The sequence below is a fragment of the Argiope bruennichi genome, chromosome 1 (genome assembly GCF_947563725.1).
Source record: "Argiope bruennichi chromosome 1, qqArgBrue1.1, whole genome shotgun sequence".
NCBI lineage: Eukaryota > Metazoa > Arthropoda > Arachnida > Araneae > Araneidae > Argiope > Argiope bruennichi.
In genome coordinates, this window is record NC_079151.1 from 94,115,789 (window position 1) to 94,143,511 (window position 27,723).

The 27,723-nt window shown below is 28.3% G+C and overlaps 1 protein-coding gene across 2 annotated transcripts in view; it reads left to right on the forward strand.

Annotated features, from left to right (window-relative positions):
• Positions 1-27,723, forward strand: part of LOC129962386 (uncharacterized) — a 409,662-nt gene that overhangs the window by 316,789 nt on the left and 65,150 nt on the right. For both annotated transcript variants that reach the window (XM_056076178.1, XM_056076230.1), the window contains one exon: positions 9,559-9,727. In XM_056076178.1, coding sequence (XP_055932153.1) covers positions 9,559-9,727 — 169 coding nt within the window. The remainder of the gene's footprint in view (positions 1-9,558; positions 9,728-27,723) is intronic.

Below are 27,723 nucleotides of genomic sequence, written 5' to 3' on the forward strand. Positions count from 1 at the left end.
CCCTGAAGTGGTTTGCCACTATTGGCACCTTTTCCCGAATCTTCGTAGGAGCTGTCGTTGCTATCACCAGTATCACCATAGTCCTTTGAAGGTTGAGGCTGGTAGAGACCATAGTTTTTGCGACCCGTTCGACGTATTCCAGTGAAAACAGAAGTCACATTTTTCGAGATTAATTCAGATGTAACCACAAAACTAAATCCAGAGAGAAAAATCAGAAACGCAATGAGGTGTTTCATATTGAAAAGCTGCTTTGAAGACTCAAGAACCGCTGTGCTGAAAGAACTAAAGCCGTGTGAGGTCTTCTGGAAAACACCGGAACTTTTTATAGTTGATTATGACATCATGCTGTCTAGATTGTTTTTTGTACATGCAACGCATATCATACCTTTTCTTTTAAACATTTCGTATATCTTTTGATAAAGAGCCCATAAACACGCATTTGGATATTGAGGATAGCAGTTATTTTATTTATGTGTCTTTGCAAAAAAGCGTGACTCTGCGAGTTCATGACCTATATCACGAAATAATGACAAGGGAGTGAAATTATTTCAACCTCGTTTCGTCTCTAAATTTGTACAATTTAATACCAAGCAAATGAAATGACTTACAGAAAACATTTGATTTGTTTAATATCTGTAATTTAGACTTATCTGTAAGTCTATTATATAAGAATTCGATGCATAAACATTTAGAATAACACAATTATATAACTTTAAAAGTAACGTTAACACTGAAGTCATGGGATTTGATCTTATGAATTTTAAAATTATGTTTTTATTATTTATTAATTAAAATGGACTCTGAGCAAACAAAATATTACATTTTTTAAATTTAAAAAAAACAACAAAACTACAAAATCCAATTTAGTTGTGAGGGGTTCAAATCATGCATTTATGACTTTTTAAAGTTTTATTTGAAAACTTTTTAATAATTTTTTTATAATATTGACGAAGATTGTAATAAATCTGTTTGAATCAATTTTCACTATATTTTATATATTATATTAATTTATATTATCTATATTATATTTGTGTTATTGGCTGTAAAATAAAAATATTCTAATGCATTAAAGCAAAATCAAAACATATTAAAGAGAAAAATATCATGGCATAAAAATAATTGTTTAATTCTTTCAAAAATAACTATTTGATTTTTTTTAATCTATAGAAAATACAGCAGCTTAATAAGCAACACCACCTATCAACTATTTTTCGAATTTATCTATAAGGAAAATAAATTTATTTTTTCACAGTAAATAACAATTTTTTTTAGATTTTATTTTTATAGTTGTGAAATGAACTTTTGATTTCATTTTTATCTTTCCAGAAATACACAAAGATCTGTCTGGGAATTTGTAGATCTGACTTGATCAGATATATACAAATCAATACGATAAAATATCAAAGATCTGTCTTGTCAGAAATATACAAATATCTGTTATTGGCAGTAAAAGATTTCAATTTTTTTCCTGTCTTTTGCGCATAGAAAAAAAATTGGAAACTTGAAATGCATGACATTATTTGTTAAGCAATGATATGCTGAAATCTCATGATTGGAATTAAATCAATTAATCGATTTCTGCATTGTTAAATATACAAAATTGAACAAATTTCCAATTTTTAGACAACTTTAATATTATGATCTAATTATAATTTTCTTTTCATTTTAATTCGAGTTAGAACAAAAATATTATAGCATTTCAATATTTGCTAACATTTATGTACGGAGTTACCACCCCAACACCGTGCACGAAGCACATCGTTGGTAATATTTGCTAACAGTAGGTACTCTAAAATTTCCCCAGTTTCAGCCTTAATTTTATTGTTTACTAGCCGCCTTTGGCGACCAGCCGGTTCGCCAATCTTAATGTTCATTAAAATTTTAATAATTAAATATTTTATGCATTTTCTACTTTAATAGCTTCTTCATCAAAATATTTTAAAACTTCAAATTTTGATTATCATATAATTCATTCATAATATTATAAAGGCCTTCAGTCATAACGTAATATGTATCTCTATCATTTTTTGTTAGCACCCGTAGAATTTATGCTTTAAATTAAAGTGGAAAGAATTAATCTTCAATTAATATAATAATATTTTTTACTGAAACAAAGCATTTTTTTATAATCTGATTACTGAAAATAGAGTCACTCAGCATTTAAACTTTATGGGCACTAAAGAAAATCTTTTTTAATTTATGCAATATCTCAAGAGTTGGTCAACAAAATTTTCTTAGATTCATTATGAGCAGATCGATTAATTAACAATGTTTAAATTTAAATGCATCAAACACTAAGAAAATAAAACGAATCGTTTAAAATAAACGGTTGAAAACAGGTTTAAAAAAAACTACTTAAAAAACTATGTACTTAAAACTATAAGCATATACAAAAAATATATAACTACATAAAAACAATTTACTTACAAAAGCATGCAACTAACCCAAAAATAATTTAAATCATCCATTGATAACGTTGTCATGGCAACAATCAGAACAGAATGCGCATGCGTGAATTTTCTTCGCCTGTTACGTAACGCAAATACGTGATTTTTTCTACGCCAGTTGGGGTAACGCTATGCGGATTAGAAATTTTTAATTTCCTTTATTCTGTTTTATTTTAATTCAAAAGTACTTCAGAATGAATCTGAAAGATCGATTCATTAACAATGTTTAATTTTAAATGCATCAAACATTAAGAAAATAAACAAAACCGATTAAAATAATCCGCCGAAAAATTTTAACCCTAGCCTCATTACTGTTGTTAGAAAAAAGAAACTGAAGCCTTTCTCGTTTGGCGGTGGGGAAAATGGAAGATTTTTTTGGCGGAAAAGTTGGCGGTGGGGAAAATGGAAGATTTTTTTGGCGGGAAAGTTAGTTTTTAATTAATAATTAAAATTCTAATTAAAAATTCGAAAAAAGGAACCCCAGGTGCACATTCCTAACCTCCAAGGTATACATGTACCAAATTTGGTAGCTGTATGTCAAACGGTCTGGCCTGTAGAGCGCCAACACACACACAGACACACACACACATTGAGCTTTATTATAAGTATAGATATAGATTAGCCGCCTTTGATGGGCAGTTGTTTGCCCTTGTAATTGGATTTTTATTTTCAATTAAATTTATTATTCATAATCTTATATACATAATTAACACTACAAAGAAAGTTAAGCATCCAATTGCAACAGACATTAAAATCTTGATATATTTAATAGATATTTACCTGTTCTATTTATTGTGTGCATCATCTTTTTTAATGGAATAGAGTCCCCTGTCATCATACTGCAATTAAAAACTCAAGTGCACTTTCAAATTTCAGGTTGACTTTTCCGCCAATATAATTTCGCTTTCTGATTTCTCATGCACATTATTAAAATTACCAACAGAATTATTCGTTCTTAGCTTTCAATAATGGAACAAATCAAATTAAGTGCTTAGCTAATGAATTTCAAATTTTCCGTTGACTTTCCTGGTAATGTAATTAATTCCTCATACAATTGTTGAGATAATTAGCGGAATTATTCACCCTTAGGAAATGGAAAATATGTAACTTAAATGCCTAGATCAATAATTTCAAATTTTCCGTTGAGTTTTCCCGGTTAAATAATTTCATTTTCTGATTAATCGCGTACAGTGTTGAGATAATTAGCGGAATCATTCGTAATTAACTTTGAATAATGGAAAATATGTAAATGTCAAGGTAATCAGTTTCAAATTTCTTGCTGAATTTTCTGGTAATGAAATTCCATTTTCTGATTCCTCATGTACACTTATCATCATGTTCAAATGATTATCAGAATCATTCGTAATTAACTTTCAATAATGGAAAAAAAGTAAATGTCAAGGTAATCAGTTTCAAATTTCTTGCTGAATTTTCTGGTAATGAAATTCCATTTTCTGATTCCTCATGTACACTTATCATCATGTTCAAATGATTATCAGAATCATTCGTAATTAACTTTCAATAATGAAAAAAAGTAAATGTCAAGGTAATCAGTTTCAAATTTCTTGCTGAATTTTCTGATAATGAAATTCCATTTTCTGATTCCTCATGTACACTTATCATCATGTTCAAATGATTATCAGAATCATTTGTAATTAACTTTCAATAATGGAAAAAAAGTAAATGTCAAGGTCATCAGTTTCAAATTTCTTGCTGAATTTTCTGGTAATGAAATTACATTTTCTGATTTCTCATGTACACTTATCATCATGTTCAAATGATTATCAGAATCATTCGTAATTAGCTTTTAGTTATGGAAAACATTAACCGTTTAAATATTTGACTACATTACAAAAACTGTTCAGTTTTACTGTAGTAATGAATTCTACTGTAGAAAATCAACCATGAAATATGGTAAATAGATGGTTAAAATTTAATGATAGATTGCAGACGACTATATAAATTTTTACAAAGATATTACAAAGGATATTATTACGGTATAAAGATATTATTGAATTTTAAAATGATGCAAAAATTAATTTTGTGCTATAAAGTTTCTTGGAGTAATCACGAAATAAAATCCAAAATCTTTCTAATTTCGACTCATTAAAATTTTAGTTGAAATTTCTGCAAAAAAATTGCACTAACCATTTTCATTTTTCAAAGGAAATCAGTGCCGAATTTTATAGGTCTAGATCAAAATATCTGTTATGCTGGCGTTCTTTTTTAATATTCTTAGAATTGCAGATAAGGATTTCAAAACACAGAATATATAGGTTAAAGTTGATTTTGAAACAAAATTGATCGACGTTACTGGTTTTCTTAAAGAAAATTGATTGACGTTACTGATTTTCTTAAGCAAAAGTGATTCATGGCTGATTTTTTAAGCAAAATTTTATTATGAACTGATTTTTAAAGACACAAGTGTTTGTTTGAAATTAAAATCTATGATCAAAAATAAGTTTGTAAAAAATGTGTATATTTATTTTTTATATGACATATTTCACTATAAGCATTACAAACTCTTTACTCATTAACCTTTCTTTAACTATTATCTTGGCACTTCATTAAAATCACCACAAACATTTAATATCCAACCGTATTATTTTGGAAAGATTGACGAGGAGCCGCATATTCGACGTTAGGAAAACACATTCGATAAGACTTCCAATATCGGCAGCCAGTCTTCGATTTCATAATAAATAGAAGAGCATTTCCAAAGCATAAGTCAAGATGGGCGATCCTATTTTCCTTTTAGCGTCTCCAATGAGGCAAAAGCAATAAGGCGAGAGTAGCTCGAGGCTGGGTGCGACACGTCGGTTGGTCAATAATGGTAAAATTCCGACGGATTCGCCTTGAGATTTATTTGGCGTCGGCGGCCATATTTGTCGATAATATCTATATAAATAATGTAAGTGGCTTTCTTTTGCTCCAACAAATTATGATTACATGCTGTTTTTGTGTGGGTAACTTCTATAGATTTTGATTACGAAGAACAAATGTGCATTAGAATGGTTTTCTTTGATTATATGTTTTATTTAGTTTATATTCCATAATGTTTGTCTCGCAGAAAAACTGAATAGAATTTAGATAGAATTTGCAATGGACTGGATTTGTTGATAGAATTTTTCTTGTAATGATTTTTTTTTTAAGTAATGATAATTTTTATAGTCTAGGTAGTAATGACAGTATATCATTTGAAAGCTTGATGAATTATTTTGATATTGTATTGATTTTTTTTATTTTATTAATGGATATCATATGGAATTTTGAAATCAATTTCTTATTAATCTTTAACTGTGTAAAAATTTGGTTTTTGCAATTGCGTATTCCTGATAGAAAATTTTTACATTACCTGTCTTCAGAACTCGAAGAATATTTTTAGGATTATTTAATTTTGATTCCTTATGAGAAGTGCTAGAATGTAATCATTTGAAAAAAAATTATAATATTTTTTAATAAACCCTGATACTGCAGTATGAAATATTATTAAGTCAAAAAAATATAGAAAATAATAAAAATTTGAATAGTTTCTTTCCCAACAATACATTTTCTATAAAGAAGAAAAAAAATTATCAAAAGGGTATTGGAAAAAACAAATATTCTTAAAAGTCAAAACGCGCATCGAATTCAATAAGGATATATTCCAAAAAACCTCAGAGGGAAAAAAAAGTTCTTAACCTTTCAATAAAATTTTAAATATTATATAGGTTTGATTTTTATTCTTGTTCATATAAGCTAATCCTATCAGTACCTCAAATTTTTACTATTTTTGATTTCTTATCTAGATGTTTCATAAAAATATATTTTTTTGCTTTTCAGTATCTTATGTAAGAGAGTATAGATCTCAGCATCTTTGATTTGAAAAGGTAGGGACGCACTAGGATAGAACCTGGGACCTTTAGGTTAGCAGTCCAGTAACAAACCGATTATGCCAAAACAGCTGTTCGGGCAGAAGCGCTGTTACTGGCTTATATGCAATTCACCACAGATTTATCATGTTAAGATGCATACGAACAGAAGAGTCGATTAAACCTTTTAATGGACATTAGGCGATGAGACCCCCCCCCTTTTCTCTTCTCTAATTTCGGAAGATAGATACATTAGTATTTATTTCAATCTCTATATAAGCAGTTTTATGAATCTAAAATAATAAAGCATTATATCACGCATCAAGTTCAAGAGATTTAGTTTCAATATACTAAGGATACGAAAACGGAAAATAAAAATTTATATTATCAACATATTTTTTAGAATGACAAAACAATAATTCATAATTTGTCTTAAATAAACAAAGATAATTGATTAAGTATGTTGTTTTAATAATGTTTCAAAATGTAAACCATATTTGATATTAATTTGAATTAATTCATTTGCACAGCGTTCATAAACTCGATAAACGTAGAATATTAAATTATTTTGCAAATATTTACAAAAAAGTCTGGAGGTTTCGGGGAGCTCCAAATTTTTGCAGTCTCCAAGCAGTTGCATGTTTTGCATATTTAATAATCCGATAAAATTCCTGTCAACGGATTTGGCACTAAATTTAACGGAAATCTACAACGATATTGAAGCTGCATATCGAATTTGATCGTATTAGTTTATTATGTTTGTGAAATCTTATGTTCACATACAGACAGACAGAAAAATTACCAAAAATGTACGGAGATTTCAGATATTTTTCAGATACGGAGAAATCTGAAGCATCATAAAGTCGAATTGTTTGACAAGTGCAATATTTCTTTTCTTGGACGAAAAAATAAAAAATTAATCTAGTGCAAGCAATTCTTAAAATTTCTGTAATTCTAATGTAAATATAATGTTTCTGAATCAGAAATTAATTAATTTAAAAAACAAGTATAGAATTTTTCGATAATTAAATGATTTTTATTTTCTTAATACTCCTTTAAAAATAAAATTCAAAGAATATGCAAATGCATTTTTTAAAAAAAATTATCGTTTGTTCACAGATTAACAGACAAACTACCAGAAAAGTATTTGTTTTCAGATGTATTATTTTTTCAGATGTATGTAAAATTATTTTTTCAGTATTTTTTGCGAAGCACCATAAAGTCGAATCGTTTGTAATTGCAGTTGTTTTCATATATGAAAAAATAAAAATTGAATCTACTGCAAGCAATTCTTAAATTTTCGGTAATTCTAATGTAAATACTTTTTTAAAATCCGATATTAATTTATTCGAAAATTAAAACAAGTATAGAATCTTTCCGATACTTAAACGACTTTTATTTCCTTAATATTACTTTAAGAATAAAATCGCGAGAATATACAAATGCATTTTTTAAAAAAATAATTTTAAAGTGCGCTACAAAACACCAGCTTCTCTTGTATGCAAATCCTGAAGTTCTTAATTGCAATCTTAGACTTAGAAAACTATTCTATCGAAAAATACCTGTTGTCTACAGATTGAAACACTGAAGGCATAAAAGAACAAATTTCCATGCTTCGCTAATTCAGAATTTTGTCTACCTCCTGTTGATTTACTTGGGAAGTGCCCTTACGGGTGATTTGTTTAATTAAATTATCACTTTTATCAGTTCTTTTGAACCTGTTCTAAAGTTTGAAAGGAATCCTCAAGAGATGCTCTTTAAATTTTTATCTTATTTCTGGCGCTGGCCTTTGAAGAGGATCGAAGTGGATTTGATGAATCTATTTTCAATATCTGCGGAAGCAATAAAATGAAACTGAGCGTTAAAATATCCTTTTAAAGTATATTATTTTCACAGACGCGGTTAAATAATTATTATAATTAATAAATATTGAATGTGTTAAAATCCTCCGCAAAGAGCAGTTAATTTTCTGTTCGCTAATACGGAAAATACTAAGTAAATATAATTTATTAAGGTGATTGGATGTTACTTTAAGAACACAGGGTTGAAATCTCTGGTTCATTAATTCAACAACGATTTTGGTAAGGCTAAAAAGTTTTATCTCATCTAAAAATATATGGTAGTAAGAAAAATGCAGTAAAAGAGGAATTATGCAGTAAAAGAGGAATAATTTCTTTTACGATGAAAAAAAATTGAAACTATTTAAAGTATATTACAATGAAGAGTTAATTTTCTATTTGTTGTAATTGGATTTTATTAAATGAAAACAAATTTATATAAAGAGGTAATTTTCTTATTTTAAGGAATGAAAGCAGTTCTGAGTGGTGCAGATTTAAAAGTGATTTCGTTTGATTTAAAAATGTCTTATCGGTAGAATGATTAAAAAAAATAAAATATGGAATTCTAAAAATTTGTGCCAAACTTTGGTTTCAATTAGTTGGAGAAAGAAAGGAATAAAAAATATACATTTGGTGTTCTGATACTTATATATTAATCACATTAAAGCGATTTATCGCCAAAAAAACCCTCCAATGAACGCATGTTAATGGGTTCCTTTGTAAGCACTGTTCACCACTGGCATGTGTTTAATAATAGCAAGTGCATTTATTTGATAGCATACAAGAAAGTTAAAGAGGGGTCACTCTGGCTGGGTTATTCTTGTTAAAACATACAACACATGTTTCTTTAAGGTGTTTGACTTGAATTACCTTGACACTTGTCAATTGTATTCTGTATAAATGGCATTTACAATTTTTTGTAATTAAAAAATGATTTATAATCTGCTTAATCCATAATGGAATATAAAATAAAGTACTTTTTTACTGATTGCAATCGAACATAACATAAATGGCATTTGCAATTTTTCCTAATTAAAAATAATTTATCATCTGCTTCATCCATGATGGCATATTAAAATGAAGTATTATTTTTACCGAAATTACAAATGCCATAACATAAATGGCATTTGCAATTTTTCATCATTAAAAACGATTTATAATCGGTTTAATCCATAATGGCATATTAAAAGGAAGTATTTTTTTTTCTTTTTTACAGATTGCAAACGAACATAATATAAACGGAATTTGCAATTTTCCATCATTAAAAAATGATTTATAATCTGTTTAATCCATGATGATATATTAAAATGAAGTATATTTTTCACAGATTGCAATCGGGCATTCAATCAATTCATCATTAAAAATGATTTATAATCTGTTTAATCTATGATGGTATATTAAAATGAAGCATTTTTTTCACAGACTGCAATCGGACATATTATGGGCTGACTGATCTGAAATATCCTCTACGACTGAGCGAGCACAGATCTCCCACGTGCACGCTGACCTTTACAGCTGCGGGAGGGAAATACGGGGACAGAATCGAGATCACTTTCCTGTCCTTCCAAATAGGGATCTTCGACCTTGACAGGTAACTTCTTTTTTTTTTTACAGCTATCTGATTTGTTGATACATTGAAAGGAAGGTATTAGTGAAATTTTATAATGAGAAAAAAAAAAAACTATCTTACAACAAATACTATACCCTATTTTCTGAAGCTTCAAAGCATGATATATTTTTCTCAACCAGCCACCTTAGGTGACCAGCTTACTCGCTTAGATTATTGATTCTGTGAGGTATTAAACCTTCGATATGGAATATATTTTTAGAATTAAATTTTGATGTTTAATAAGATTAAAAAACATGAATTTAATTGAATAATCTTCAAATTACTGCTGGAGGAAAACAAAAAGTGTATATTCTATGAAATAAAAACTGAAAATTGGAAATTCTATTTTGAAGTTAATGTCCAATTAACGCACTTTTTTTAAATTTATTTTTAACATTGGCAAAAGCACGTGATTGAAGGTATGATGGATGAATTTGAACGGAATTTGGATGGAATCATAACATTATTACAGATCATGTCTTAAATTTAATTCCAAAAAGTATCTAAAATATTTTTAAAAAATATAAAGAAAGGAAAATAATACCATTAAAAAGATATTTTTTGTGTTTTAAAGTAATATAAAAATAAGTTTTGTCAGATAATAATTTTGGTAGATATGGTCATCATAGTTCAAGTATCGACAGGTGCCTTGTCATGCTTGAAAAATAAGAATCAACGGATGTTGATTATGATTTCAATCTGACTATGACCTTGACCAACATAATGCAAAAATTGGTTGACCTACATGCTTTTTAATAGGGAATTGTTTGGGTAGATTAATAGTGAGTCTGACCCAATTTTCCCCCCAAGTGAATCAAAAATATTAGATAGATTTCCCTGAATTACCTCCAAGAATTAATTTATACACATTTTTTGATGCTGAACCTCCTTTTACTTCAGATATTACCTAGATTCTCTAATATATCTTTGACTAACAGGAAATGCACGTCACATTTTCATTTTATTGTTAATGCTTGATTTATAAATCAGTATATATATAATTATCCACTACCATCTGTAACATCGGGTGGTGTTTATAAACTTTCTATCCCTTTTTATTTACATTAATATCAGATGCCCAAATGACAATTTCTGTTTTGGTGTTAAGCAACGGAAAGAAGTTCTTTTTAACGTTAAGAATAACATATTTGTCATTGCATAAATAACTTAAGCATGAATAAATGATATTTAAACTGATCCATTTAATACTTCGTTCACAGACTACAAAGAAGTTTATTGAGATTATTTCCTTTCAACATTTTTATTTTTATTTTCTATTAGGCATTGCATTTATTTTATTTTTTTTTCTGTTAGTGGATCACTATTTTTTTTCTGATCCGATTTCTGTGATCAGTTTTGATTTAAACGGTCATGGACATTATGAATAAAGAACATAATAGTATTTCTTAAGTACTCGAAATATTTCTTATTATTTAATAAATATAATATAATTAATAAAGATAATATTTTTTAAGTGTCAACCAATGTGCAGGGGATTTTCTATTACAACTTTCTTTAGTTAATATGTGATAATCAGATCTGATATACTGTTAATAAGAAGGAAAACAGTCTTCATAGATACATATGCAACTTTTAATAGCAAAGATAGACCAAGAGCTTAGAATATCCATCACAATAACTCCATTTTGAAGTGTATTTATCAATTTCCAATAAGAAATTCCAAATAACGTATACACAACACGAGAACTATTTTGGAAAGATGTAATAATTAACTGAGTCCGAAGAAGAAGTTGATTAGATACTTTTTCTCCATGCTTTCACACCACTCAAAATAAAAGCTCATTTGGATTAAATCTGCACAGATCCGCTTAAACAACAAGTCTTTTATGGAGTCGAATTTCGAGTTTGAAACTCTTAGGCCAGGAAGTCAGAACTCATTTACTACTAAACCATCTCAGCCCTTCTAAGTATGAGCAATACATGAAAAATATATTGATCACGCATCCTTTTTCTTACTGTCACCAAAATGAAAGAATCCAGTCTTAAATATTTGTCTTTAGTCTTACAACTTTGGATTGGCATTTTTAAAAGACAAAAAAAAAAGTCTTCAATTCAACATTTGATATGAAACAACTTTATGAACTTCAGGCATTTCTATTGAAAGCTTATTCATTACTCAAATAAGTCTAACTGTCAAATTCTGCGTTAAAGCAATATTATTTGCGCCGAAAGCATCCTTTATTCTCAAGAGTATCGTAACTACATGCATCATAATTAAGTACCGCGCACAGCTATCCATTCATTTCTCTTGACACATGTAGAACGACTATATAATGTCTCATGATTCTCAAAACTTGCTGCTGCACAATTAATTTCAAACTACAGACAATGCATAGCAGCGTATTAAAAGCTTCGAGACAGTAAATAATGATCTTTGATAACATGCATTCGACTTTCTAGACAATCGACTTGCTAATCACAAAACCCGTTTAGTCTGGTTTATGAACAATTCGAAACTAACACTGGTTGGCGTTGTTGAATTCCATCTCGCAAAACCTATTACGAATTCGTTCTACCTGGAATATCGCGCAAGCCATGATGAGCTGTCAAGCGCAGAGGGCCTTTTAAGCTTTTCTATTGATAAAATTGTAGAGTTTTCCCGGAATTTGGGCCGTGTTTTGTGAAGGGTGTTAAAAACACAATGGCCTCGCTTTTGGAAGTGACAGCTTCAGAATTTTTAGTGATCATTACGCTTTATAGGAAATGAAACAGTAAAAGTTTTTTTTATATATATATAGTTGAAAGTGTGTTAGATTTGTGGTTATTTGTTGCGTTATTGTTATCTATTGTTCCTCATGTTTAGGAGTATCTGCTGTTTAACTCATGTAAATCACCTTCAGTAACGTTTATTTCCGGTATAAAAATGTAAGCGCCCTATCTTTATTTATTGTATCAGTTTTTGAACTCATAAAGATTTTGTGAAAGACATTACAGTGTTTATTTCAGATTCTTATTTAAAAAGAAAGGAAGAAAACTTCGAAAACAGCCCTGAATTTGAAAAATAAAATCGAAGCTTCAAGAAAAAGGGTGTAGAAAATATTCGCTCCTTATACTATAGTATTAAGAACATGATAATATTTTCTAAACATTATAGGTCTGAGAAAATATTAATTAAACCAAATATACATATATTTTAATATTTTACATATATTTTAATATTTTATTTTTTTAATCATGATATCAAATCTGCATTATAAAAACCGCAAAAAATCGCATTGTTAATGAAATGTAGCCTACAGATTTCTAACAGAAAAATGTATTAAACATTCATGCATTAAAAATCGTTTTCGTATGTAAACATATTTTGTGAACACCAGCATGGAGAAAACGGAGTAATTATGGGCTAATAAATTTTGATTGGTTCGAAATTACAGTAATAAAATTATAATTGTTAAGAATACATTATGTTGTTTATTTATTTTTTATAACAAGAAATTATAATTTAAAATTACTGTTTTAATTCAAGTGAAAAGACTTTTAAAAAGCAGTTAATTTGGATATTACCTTCATATATGAAATATTATTATCATTAAAAATTTGCAGCAATGAATACATAATTTAATTCATTTCATTGTTTATAAAAAAGGCATATATAATTTAAAATTAATGTTTTAATAAAAGTGAAAAGCTATTAAAAAACCATGCTTTAGTTTGATAAATAGTTTTAATTTAATAAGTTGTTCTAGCATAGAAAAATTAATTTGCATATATGAAATACTACTATTATTTTTTAGAATTTTGGAAACCAAAGCAAAAATCCTCGAAGCATAAGACATATTAATTAATGCTCATTTTACTCACAATATAACATATTTAAATATATTTATTTTGAATTTATAACGACGCATAATTAAAACAAAAAATCAGCTGTAATTTCAATCATAATGCTAATATAATTTATTTTTAATGAGTATCAATAACTTTTTTTTTACTTTTAATATACATCATGGCTTAATTTTATTGTTGATTTGTATTCAGTGTGTGTTGGTCTGGTCTTGAGATTCTTAACTGACTTCGTGAGTTTTGATTTAAAAAATTATTTTCTATATTTTAAAATATACATGGAATCTTGTTGATAAATTTTTTACATAAAACTATTTATTATTTTTAATTTTTAGTTGAATATATTATGTAATACGTTTTCACAATCTTATAATGAATTTTTCTCATTTTCACAACCAAAGAGTGCCACGTATTAAATAAAATTAAGTTTTTTTTTTTTTTTTTTGAAGAATTAAGTTTTTAAAATATACATAAAATATTTTCATCAGAAACCTAAATTATGCCACGTTTCAGAAATTTGGTACATTATGAAGTGATTGGAAAATTTGTTTTTAAATTAGATTTTAAATTTTAATTAAATTTTAGATTTTAACATCTTTCCTAGACAAATCAAGCATATAAAAGAGAAGACATTATTTTACAGTAAATTATAAATCACAGTGAAAATTAAGTGGATAATAAATAAATATTATATTTGCATGTGTGTGTAACTAGTTGATTTAATTCAAGCTTCATTTTTTTTATTTTTGAAGTAATAAAAAATTGGATGTATTAGAAATTTAATTGCAGTATAAATCATCTGCAAATTTTCCTTCCCTTTGACAAATGTTTAAGTACACTTTAAACAAATATTCGTATTTTTTTTCTTTTTTTTTATACTGTTCAATGCATGAAGTAAAATAATTGAGTGTTTTTTTTTTATCAGATATTATATGTTTGTAAGCATATAAATTTTGAAGCAGAGGGTAGTTTCGAAGACAGTGAAGAGACTTTCGAATTTTTTTAACTTCGTTTTATTTCCATTCCGGAAAACATTATTACAAAAGCAGAAGCGACGAGCACCCACAGAACAACACAACACGAAATGAGGAAAAGCCAATGAAAATTTTACCCCTGTGAATATATACTGTGAGATTTTAGGGGACCCAAAACATTTTTTCCCACAATTTTTAATAAAATTTTCAAATTTAGTAATAGATACAGTGGGCCACAAAATTGAGTATACACCTTAGAAACTTAAAGACTTTTTGCAATTACAAATTAAATATTGCTTTAAGATGATTGAAATTTTTACCTTTAATATACTTTAGTCTATGCTTTAGCGTACTATACTAATAAAATTGTTATGCTTATTTATTTTTTTACGAAAAAAAAATAAAAGATCTGAGACGAGAGGAAAAACAACACTACAAAAATAAATATACACCTTTATTAATTTCCTTTTAACGTACAAATTAATATTTTGTTGCATAACCTTTTGCTTGAATTACAGCTTGTAATCTTCTGGGCATAGATTCTACTAGTGTTTTAGTGGTTTCAACAGAAATTTTAGCCCATTTTTTTCTCAGAACCTTCTTGAGAACTTCCTTGCTTGTGATTTCGTGCTCATGTACAGCTTTCTCTAATTGCGACCACAAATTTTCGATGACGTTTAGGTCTGGAAACTGGGCTGGAGTGTGTAATTGCTTCCTGCAATGGTACAGCAAGTATAACTGCACAATCTTCGCTGTATGCTTTGGGTCGTTGTCCTGCTGGAATATGAAGCTTGACCCAAGCCCCAACTTACTGGCACTTTTTTTCAAGTTATCATTTAAAATCCCCAAATATACATGTTTGTCCATAATACCATCAATAAAAGCAAGTTCTCCAACTCTTCTAGCCGACATACAACCCCAAACGAGGACAGATCCACCTCCGAACTTGACTGTCTTAATGGTGTTTTTAGGTGCCAGTGCATTCCCAGCTTCTCTCCATATTTTAAATCGTCCTTCGCTTCCGCAAAGATTAAATTTACTTTCATCAGAAAATATTACAGTGTTCCAGAAAGAAATAGGCTTTAAACGATGTTCTTTGGCGAAAATCAATCTCTTTTGTCTATTCACATACTTGATGAGTGGCTTTCATATTGGTGTACGGCCATGAAACCCATATTGATGAAGGGTACGTCGAATTGTTTCATCTGAGATCTTTTTCCCGATTGTAGAGGACATCGATAAAGCTAGTTTAGAGGCACTCACCCTCGGATCTTTCTTTACTGAGTGAATGATCTTCCTCTTCGCTGTAGTAGTCAGTATTTCTTTACGTCCTCTTCCAGGAATATTGCCCACAGACCTAGCTTTTTTATACTTCTGTAGTATTTTTTGGACACAACCATGAGTTACATCAATCAACGAAGCGATTTCTCGAAGAGATTTGCCCTCTTTCGACCATTTTACAACCAATAAACGTTCAGATTCAGTAGTTTCTCTACGAGAACTCATTTTACGGTTTTTAATGAGAAAATATACTATTTAAAACCGTTGAAGTGCAATAGCACGTGTTATAAGCAGCAGATACTCCTGAAACTCTTTAAAGAAAATTTGAAACTAAAAAAAGTGGTGACAAAATTTACAAATATAAGAAGTGTATACTCAATTTTGTGGCATGGTTTTCTATCTTTTCTTCGAATCGCTTAACTTTTTTCGTAATAAATAAGTTAACTATAGAATTGTGTTACTATAGGATGGTAAAGCAGAAGTTAAAGTATCTAGGATAAAAATAATTATCTATTTTAAATCAATATTTAATTTGTAATTGGAAGAAGTCTAAAAGTTTTAGAGGTGTATACTCAATTTTGAGGCTCACTGTAGATGTAAATTGTGCAGAAACAAATTTCTAAATTATTTATCAGATTCAAAAGTTACAAATTTAAATATTTTATTCTTTTTTAAAAAAAATTAAACTTTTTTACAAAACGCTTCTTCTCGTCCAATTTTCAAAATATTTTCCCCAAATTTTTAAAGAGACTTTATTGTGATTTATAATATATATATTAATTAGTGATAGAATATTCTACAAAACTTTGAGAAACTTTTTGGAAAATATCAAATTTTTTTCACTTTGAAAATTTTAAAAAAAAAATCTAAACAAAATGTTAACAAATCCATCCCTAATTCTATTAAGCATACATTTAAGAGTGAGCAGAAAACATTTCATCAAATTACAATAAAATGTGATGGACTTTTAGCATTTTGTAGCAGACAGAATTTTGAAAAAAAAAGCAAACTGAGGAAAAAAACAGCTTTAAAGTTTTCATCAAAATAAAATTATAATAAAAACAGGAATATCAAGTTAGTTTTTTTTCCTCAGAGCAATAATATGACATTTGTAAGTGCTAAGATCCAATTTTATTATTATATATTATTTTCATATTTATTAATGACCATTATTATAAATAGGGATTATTAAAAAAATTAAGAGGAAAATTACAATATGTGCACTTTTATTATTCAGGAAATTATTTTTTAATAAAAATAGTTATTAAATGATTTGCAGTTCTGTTTATTAAATAACTAATAATACGCAGCAAATATTCTAGACCATTTAATTGAAATTCAAATGAAATTAGCCGTTTTGAAGTAGGTAAATTTTCTAGAAAATGCATGCAACGAAAAACAGTTTCAAAAACAGAAGTACAAAAATTTCCTCGAAAATGCATGCAACAAAAAACAGTTTCAAAAACAGAAGTACGAAAATTTTCTAGAAAATGCATGCAACGAAAAACAGTTTCAAAAACAGAAGTACGAAAATTTTCTAGAAAATGCATGCATCGAAAAACAGTTTCAAAAACAGAAGTACGAAAATTTTCTAGAAAATGCATGCAACGAAAAACAGTTTCAAAAACAGAAGTACGAAAATTTTCTATATGAAATAGCTTATATAAATACAAAATATTTTAAATAATATATTATCATTCAAACATAGTTCTATAAAAGTTTTGTGTTAATCTAAAGTATATAGCTGAAGCAATCAAAGCATTAATTGACATAATGACATAAGCAGTAACAACATATTTGAAAATGTCCAAAAAAAAAACAGTGTACAAATATTTATATTGCAAGGTAATATAGTGTATTATTATTCAATGCAATACATAATATAATGTACTTTTCTGTGTAAAACACTTATAAGATTTACTGATTCAATTTAAATTATCAATTCAATTAATCATCAGAATAATTTGAAGAGGAAATAGAGTTGATTTTTTCACAACAATAACTGCATATAACTTTCAGTTCATACGAAAAACCAAATTTAGCACCCAGCTTCAAATCCACAGATTTTTAAGGCAGTTTGCACAAACGACACTGCAAAACAATTTTGAAACCTGTTCTGTTGAAACAAAAATATTGTTACGAAATTTCCGGAGTTCGTTTGGATAGTGGAAGTTATATGGTGTGGAGAACGCTCAATCAGCAGGCGGCAGTAGAAAATAAAACAACGACGTTTATTTACACGAAGACACGCAGGACACCACAAAGACAACAACTATATACAACACAGAAGACGATTATCTTCAGCCGTGACGTACAGCATACAACAAGACTCTACTGCAGACAGTAGCGCACAGCTTAGTTCAGCACTAGCTTGACTCCGTCACTGCTCCGCTAACCTCTGGAAGGCCAGTTCTTCACCATCGATTCCGACTACTCTCCTCTGTCAAATCCGACTACTCTCCACCGTCGATTCCGACCACTCTTCACCGTCGATCCCGACTACTCTTCGCTGTCGCTTCCGACTACGACTACTCTGGCTGCTGCGGCTGCCTCCTTTTATAGGTCTCAGGAGGCGGGGCTAGAAGCCTCTCAACCAATCAGGAACGTTCGAGGCGTATCTCGGTTTCTACTGCACGGATCGGGAAAATTCTTGATGTTTCGGGTATAATCTATTTTGGCGCCAAAGTCGCCAAGTTTGTCGCCAAGCTCTGGGACCTCCTATGGAACCAACTATGCTGGGAAGCCGCATCACAGATTCGTAACAATATATTTGTTTTCTTCCAAACAAATATCAGGTTTATCATCTTGTTTCGGTTTCATTGAGAAATCTGACAATTGCGAATTTGAAATGGTTTCATTTAGTAAATCTGATTCAATCCCAGCTATATTGAGCGGTTTGATTCATTCCCGCTCCACTTCTTGTTATTCATAGCAACAGAATGAGATTTCCTTTAATTGAAAAGCATTTCCTAAACGAATTAAAAAGCAGGTGAGCAATAAATAAATTCTGTAGTCTTGAAAAAGACAGTTTTGTTTTCAAAATGATTGAAAATCATTTGAAATTCAATCAAAAAGAAGAACGAAAGCAGTAAAACCATAAATAAACTCGTATTTAACCGTTACAGTTTCAAACAACTTTCCTACGTTTTATTCCATTTAAAAAAATTAAACGGCTTAGCTACTCGCATATGAAATATGTTTGATGTAAAAACAGGAATTGGGTCTGGTACCTGATATCGCTTTAGGCAAAATAACTCCATATATCGCTAAATACTTATCGGATTGTTTTGAAATTTTCAGATTAATAAGCCAAAGGTTTAAGGATCATTATTTACTAAAAATTAGAAAATCGATATTTTCATCGATTTTCTGAAATTTTTAAGGTACCGAGTCCTCATATAGGGATTTCCAACACTTGTCAATCACAAGTAAGGGTACCATAGGAATCTTTTAAAAGAATTTGCTTAGCTGGACAGTATTTAATCCCTTCACTCGGAGTATGAGAACCGCTGACTAAAGCATTTTTACAAAGCTCCAGTTGAATTAAGTAGAAAAAGTGGAATGGGATCAGGAAATAAGAATATTTTAGAATGAAGTAAATATGGGGTGAATTACGATAAACTTGGGAGTTAATTTTGATTTAAATTAGAGTTTAAAATTTCATTACATATATGCCTGTATAAAATTCCCCTTAAATAAATATAACATATTTTAAAGAAATAAATATTCTGAAACTTTTTTCCTTTGTTATATTGTTCAATGTATGAAAATAATAAAGGATCTTTTTTGTATACAACTATTATATATATATATGCCTGTATAAAATTCTCCTTAAATAAATGCAACAATTCCCTTTTAAAATACAGAGAAATAAAAACATTATATAAAATAAATAAAGTTTGATTTTTTTTTCTTAGAAATGACGGCTTTAAATTTGATTTTACCTAGCCTATGCTAGGATTTTTTTTTAATTCATAAAATTATTTACATGATATAAAATGATTTATTTTCTCTTAAATTATATCTTATATTTGTGTTACATTTCATAAAACTAAGCATATTCCTTTCATTTTTGAAGCAAAGAAAAAAACATAAGTTGCATTTTTAGGAAAGAAACTGTAAATCTTCAGCTTTCCCAAGGGATTATGAATACATATTCCAATTTCCATCTATTTCTTACCTTCAGAAGAAAAGATTTGTTTTTGCTATAACAAACTCGCTGCATGTTCTTTCTCGCAAACGGTATTTTACGCTCTGAATCTTGTTTTTTTCTTTTTAAGTGATATGCATTGGATTATCCATGTTATTCAGAAGATCCATAGACTTCTAAAAAGTGAAAATATCGGATAACGTATAAGACGGTTCCATTTGAAAATGCGCATAAGCACATGCTTTAAAAAGAAACAAGTCTCTTGGGAATTTCTAAAAAAAAAAGTAGTTTTATAGAGTGTTTCTCCGTTCTTGAATTTATAAAATAAACTGATTTAAATTGATTATAACCTTGTCTGTTTTGCAGTTACTTCTGTAGTCGTTGGTACGATTTAATTTAATATGCCCAAAAATGGAATTATATATGGAATCTGATTGTTAAGTTTCTTCTTAAAAAATATTTCTGTTGAATCTGTTTTATTCATAATTATCTGTCATTACATTATCATTTTTTATTTTCTCGTATACGTAGTGTAGAGAAAGTATAGTAATTGTCGAAAAAATCCAATTCGAGATCTAGACCGCCTTGAGATCAAAAAGCCCATTTTTGGAAAGTATATGTCTGTCTGTGACAAAGATAACTCAAAATCACTTTGAACTAGACAATTTACATAAGCTCTTTATAACAAATTTTAGACTTCTATTAAATTTTGAGCAACCTCTATTCGAAGGAAGTACGTCTGTCCGGCTATTTCAATATAAGTTTGCACAATAAATACAAAACGAAGAGAGCTAGATAGATAAGATTCGGTACAGATATTTAACATCTGCAGTGTAAACAACTGTTACATTTTGAGCCAAATCCAACAATGGGTTGACTGTCTGTCGGTATGTACTTTCAGAAATAAATAAACCCTATAATTAAAAGTACGCAGTGACTTAAATGTATCAAATTTAATGTGAGAATTTGTGACTACAAGGCAGTTTTGTGACAATTTTTATATCAATCAGTTAGGAAGAACGCGTTTAAAATCCAAATTTGATATTTAGATACTATTAACTGAACGCTATGGATTAATCGCCAAATAAGTTAAAAGTCATTCAGTTAAAAATGCTAAATTCTCTCCAAAAGGTTATATTCGTAACTATTGTAAACCAGTGCCAGGTATGGCGTTCTTCGACATAGACAAATTTATAAGAGTATGCGAGAAAAGACCACCTCTGCTGGTTTTATTTATAACTTAAGGGTACTTAATATCTCAGATGTTTGTTAAGTCTTTGCAAAATGAAATTTTCTGTTTAAATAAGTTTCAACCATAATAATTTTCATTTTACATATAACCATCGTTAGGCAGGTAATTTTGGATTTATAAATTAGTAAATTTAAAAAAAAAAATTTGATGAGATATCTGTAAAAATAAATGTCTGTATGAGAATTAGAGCGTGAATGATAGTTATCTTTTTAATAACAAGTATCCATCATTACCTTGTAATCTTATACTTATAATTTTAATAAAATGTTCAAAAAGTGTATTCTATCAGGCAATCATTCTCTCTTTTACACTTCTGTAAAAATACCTAGAATCAGAGCTTCATCCATGAAGATCGGCACAGAATTATATTTAAAACTTTAAATCTATACCGACCATAACATCAGATTTGTTAATGATGTCAATTTCAGTAACATCATTATCTTTCGGTGACATTTCTATAGTAATCTATTTAGTAGAAAATAATTTAATTGGAACTTCGTCGCTAATTATATTTGTAATCATAATTATATAGGAAATCATTTTCAATTTAGTTGAGACCAAAACATGAAGTGTGCTAATCTAGTAACCTAATATGATTTCGCAATTTGTCGGTTATGTTTTTCAAGAATTTATGTTAACTATTATTTTATCCACAATTATCTTTGTATGTATAGAAACATTCAAGACGGTGCATTAATTTGACGTTTTATTTATTTATTTTTCGATTTTGATTGTTAAAAACGACTGAGGAATGGTAAAAAGATGTTGATAAATTTTTCAAGGAACTTCAACCTAAAACAATTATATAATCTATTTCTCGGAACAATGAACACGCCCTTGAATTAGGTTTATATGCATCGGATTACTTTTCCAAGTGTAAAAGATTAAATTATATTTTTAATTTGATTTCAGCCAAAAATATTAATTTTTTCAAAGGAAATCATTTGTTTTTCGACTTAATAATCAATTGGAAACTTAACTCCTTATCATGAAATTTCAGGAATTATAGAGTTTTCTGTATTGCAAAATTCGCAATAAAGTATATCCCTTGAGCATGTTACCTTTTTTTTTCGAAAGAAATTGGAAAGCATCTTGGAAAAATTTAGTAATGCTCTAATATTTTTCATGCGTTAATTGCATTCTCTTTCATCTAAATACCTCACTTTCACTGTAAAATAGCTTTAAGCTATAGCTATTAGTTATAGATATAGCTTAAAATGCTGATAGCTATAGGTGCTATGGTGGCCTGGTGGTAAGGTCTCGGCTTGTGAGCCGTAGGGCTTCTGGTTCGAGACTCCATTCCACCGAAGAACCGACGTGTAAAGGGGTATGTTGAACGATAAATCCGTCAGGGCCAAACGTCCTCCCATTGGTGTGACGAGGTGTGGAGAGGGGGGGAGGGGGTGCTAGCTTAGGTGTCGTTCTCGTCATCTGACCGAGGTTCTAAATTATGAGGTCCGTCCCAAAATAGCCCTAGTGTCGCTTTAAACGGGACGTTAATATAGCTAACTAACTAGCTGATAACTATAGCTTATAAACATTTTATATTGTACGACACTTTCACAGTATAGCATTCAAATTTTTTACGAATTATTTCGATATACTGAATGCCGAACTATATCACACCAATATTTTTGTGTATTTTTTGTTAATAAGTATACCTTTCTCATTAATATCTAATCAAGTTTAGTTTTTTTTTAAGGAATATGTTCGAAGTCTCATTAAATGCTCTTTTAACAATATTTACTGGTTACAAAAAATTTATTATTACCTTACTGAAAGCAAAGATATTAAAATATCTCATAAATTTATTCATACTTTCGTAAATGTTGTCTTAATACATAATGCTGAATTTTTATCCCTTCATCAGATTGTTATTAATCTTACAGGAAAATCAGGAAGCAGCATCTTTATACGTTCTTCGAGAGTAATCTGATACCTTTAAAATATAATTTAATTTTAAATTTCCGTAAGTTTTGCAAATGTTCTTATTAATATAAATGATAGTTTGAGGCAAATACAGTATAATCTGAAAAAGATAATGATTATATGAACATACATTCGGTACTTAGTATAAATTGATTTAATATCAAAATGAATTTTAAAAGCAGCAACTATGATTTCCAATTTCTTACTTTTTATAAGAACTATTTGAGAATAAGTAATTTCAAGACGGAATACAGTTACGCTAATAAGACAAGAAATACAAAAGTCTATTATCTCCTTATTAAAAGATAAGTAGTAAAATATATAGAATCTGAACAAAAGATCTGGAGTAATATATTATTAAAACATAAGATTTTTCAAAGAAATTTTCTATATTGGAATTCAAGAGATAATCAATTTTACTTTTAAACATGTTTTAGAAAGCTACTATATAAATGATTAATTTATTAAAGTTTTAAGTTTTATAGCACTTTAAAATACGCTTATCTAATAGTTTATAAAACCAAATTGAAAATTTCTTTTAAAAAATGTATTCAGCAAAATTCTTTATTGTAATGGTTGATTCATATCAGTAGAATAAAAAAATGCTGGAACTTTACGATACGTACAAACATGTAAAAACAAAATTAATTCACATTCTTCAAAATGAAGGTTCGCTCTTCCTTTTCTTTATTTGAAATTAATTCACTTTAAAACAAAAAAAAAACTTCTGGCACTAATTTGAAAATATAACAATAAAAAGAAATATAAGATAGAGGAGATTTTATAATAAAATGAATACGTTTTGCATAATGTGGGCAATATTTACAAACTGGAGCGCTGCTAAAAATAATTTTAAGGAATATAATTTCTTATATTTCATAATTTTTTCTCTGATGTACATATTTTATGAAATATTTTTCCCATCTGAGTGAGAGATTTATGATTTTTTTTAATTATCTCCTAAGGAATATTAAAATAAAAATTATAAAGAGCGAAAGTTTTGTTTTGAAAAGAAAGGCTATACAACAAATATTGCGGTCAGAAAAAAATAACATGAATTTACATGAATCTTAATTAGTTTTTTCTAGAGATTTGCTAATTAATTGCTTACAAGTTTTGGTGAAATAATAATGTAGGTATAACTTATTTTTGAATAATTAAAATTTTAAAAATTGTCAATTTAAAAGGCAAGAAAGGTCTTAATGATGAATACTCTTCGAAAGGAAATCTTTCCTTTAGATAATTTTTCGACTCTGAGCAGAGGTACTCATCCAATTATTTGACGATTTTTTATTTTTCCGAAATAGAAATAATATGAATTGTAATTAGAATTAATATATTTGTGTTTTTTCTTAATTAAAGATGAAATTTCTAAGTTTTAAGTGTCTTATAATATATGATAAATTCCTCATCAACACATTGTTGCTAACAACGAGTTAATATTGATAAAATTTTCACAGTGTACTTGGCAATAAATATTTAACGTTGTTTGTAAATGGAGAACGGAAAAAAAGTAAAGATCTTTATGTTAACTTTAGACAAATTTTAGATCATTCTGTAGTTACTGAAAAAAAGATAAGAATCTCTAAATAGGAACATTTTTTTATTTGGTATCGTAACTCCATACACTATCGTAAATCTATAGTCATCCAAATATTTAAATTCGCTTTTTTTACATTTGTTAAAAACTTGAGTTTCAACAAAAATTTTAGCGAACATAAAAAAGTACCGTAAGGCAGATTTATTATTGAGAGAAAGATTTGGAAAATATAATTACTTCTTCAAGGATTAAAAGCAGCATTTAGAAGAGAAATTTATTTGCCTTTTGAATTAGATTCTGTACTTTTTATGCCATCCAAATTGTATACTCATCTGAAGAAATCAAGAATAAAACATTATTATAATTGTTAATTTTCAATCAATATAATGTTTGATGAATCAAGAATAAAACTTTATTAGAGTTCTTAATTTCAAATCAAGATAATTTTTGACGAATCAAAAATAAAACTTTATTAGAGTTGTTAATTTTTAATCAAGATAAGATTTGATGAATCAAGAATAAGCTTTTATTAGAGTAGTTAATTTTCAATCAATATAATGTTGGATGACTTAAGAATACAACTTTATTATAGTTGCTAATTTTCGATCAAGATAATATTTGATGAATCAAGAATGCAACTTTATTTGCAAGTGTCAAAAATAAATAAGGGAAATTATTTTGTTCAGCTTTCTTAACAGAAATTCTGTTTTAGTATAGAAAATTTTTCTTCTTAAAATTAATTACAAATCGAAAATTTTGATCAAATTTACTATATTAAGGCTTTTAAAACTTATCTGAATTCATACTTCTTTCATTGTAACGTCTTGATATGTCTGCATATAAAAAGCGATTCTTTAAAAAATGTTTATTCGAAACTTGAAATTCCCAACACCGTTTCGTACTATGTTGCGAAAGATTTATCCGCTACATTTTCGAAACTTTAAAACCATTTTTAAAGACTTTTAAACTTTCAAAACGGCTTTTCCATAAAGTAAAAGAAAAAAGAAGGAATATTCAAATATATTTTTTTTCCATTCAAAGCATAATGTGTAATGCAACGTTGCATTTTTTTTTTTTTTTTTTTTTTTACTTTTTACATTTTGAGAATGATTTTTATTCCTTTATGCAAAGTTTTCAAGATTTAAAGAGAGTTTTTCAGCTTTCCCCCCTTTTGTCTCGTGTTTTAGAATATTTCTTCGAACTAGGAAATGTTCCAGCTTTTTTTCCAGATACTGTCTCTAAAAAACGAATAAAATGAATTATATAAACGCAAAAATAAATATTTACTGTTTTAAAAAATACAGGAATATCTTTCAACGTTAACTTGAGGCAGATACAGGTCTTTCGATGCCTTGCAATTAAAAAAAAACATTTCTTTAATTCGAAATTTTAGCCAAAAGATTCCAAATCCCTTTTAAGAAAATATTTAACTATTAACATTCGAAGAGTAAAGAGTCCGATTTCAGGCTAAGTACAAAAATGGATTTTCCATAACGAATAATTTTTTATGCATTTTTTAGAAACATGTTGGATGTTTGTTCGGATATTATATATGCAAATAAATTGAAAACATTTGATTTATCAATTCATAAGAATCATATTTTTCATAAATTCCTTCAGTCGAAGAATGCTATAAAAATATTTAAAGTGATTAATGTTTAGATGAAACCCGGAAAAAAACCAGAAATATGTTTTGGATAGTAACTGTTCTCTGAGTATTGCACTTTTTTAAATATAAAACGGGTTTCTTTACATCATATGAAATATTTTTTTCAAATACCAAGGATTTATTTTGATATACGGAAAGAAAAAAAAAGACGCGTTTTGGCTACAAATTCAAAATACTCTTTCTGGTAAAGCTTGTTTCTTTTATATTATAAAAATGTCGACATATGTTCGAAAATTTAAAAAAAAAATCAACAGTTTAGTTTACAGTTATTAATTAAAATTGTTTAAGCAATCCAATTTATCTTCTATGAAAATAGCTAATCTATTTAAAGCGAATTAAAAACCTTTAGCTTTTAAACAACAAACAGGAATTCCTCATCGTTAAATGATACTTACTTGATAATCTGAAACTGAACGAATCATCACTGTAGAGTTAAACACTTAATCAGGAATTTATAGAAATGAAGCAATTTATTAAATAATAAATTCATATTCCTTTTATTAAAACATGACAACAATGAGAGAAAAAATACGCAAAATTATTGCCACATTTTAATTAAAATATTCCTTGCATTCTCTAAAAATTTCTTATTGTTATTAAATTAAATGGTATATATCAGATACTTTCAGTTAAGTCTTCTTTAAAGGGTCAAATGCAATTTTTTGATAGTTTACTTTTAGAAGATACATGCTTGTAAAAGAGAAGAGCATTTTATAAATGTTTTAATTCTTGTCGTGAATGTTTGTTCAAATAATTTATAGTTTGACGTTTGATATCTACTTAAAAGAAGTGTGTGTGTGTGTGTGTGTGTGTTGGCGATCAAAAATACTGCAGCACAAAAATGCTTAGATCTTAAAAAGATTGTTTTTAGAAGAATAGCATTATTTTTTACCGTATAATTACTTTCTCGTATGCATAGTGTTAATATAATAATCTTCAAACTCGAGATTCTACCGAATCTCCACGTTTTAGTCCTCCTTGAATTCGAAAAACATATTTTTGGAAAATGCCCGTCTGTCTGTGAGAAAAATAACTCAAAAATGCTTTGAAACAGATGGATTATATTTGGTATACAGCTTTTATACCAAATTTGTAGATTTTTATCAAAATTTGAGCAAAATCCACTCGCAGGAAGTCTGTCTGTCCGGTTGTTCGAATATAATTTAACACGATAGCTATAAAACGGATAGAGATGTCGATAAAATTTGATACACAATATTAACTATAATTTGAGCATCTATCAAAGTTTGAGCTAAATCCAATTGGGGATTGACTGTCTGTTAATCTGTAATTTTAGAAACATGCAAACAAAATAACTCAAAGACGCAATGGCTTAAATATATCAAATCGTGTATATAACTTTGTGATTATACGTGAAG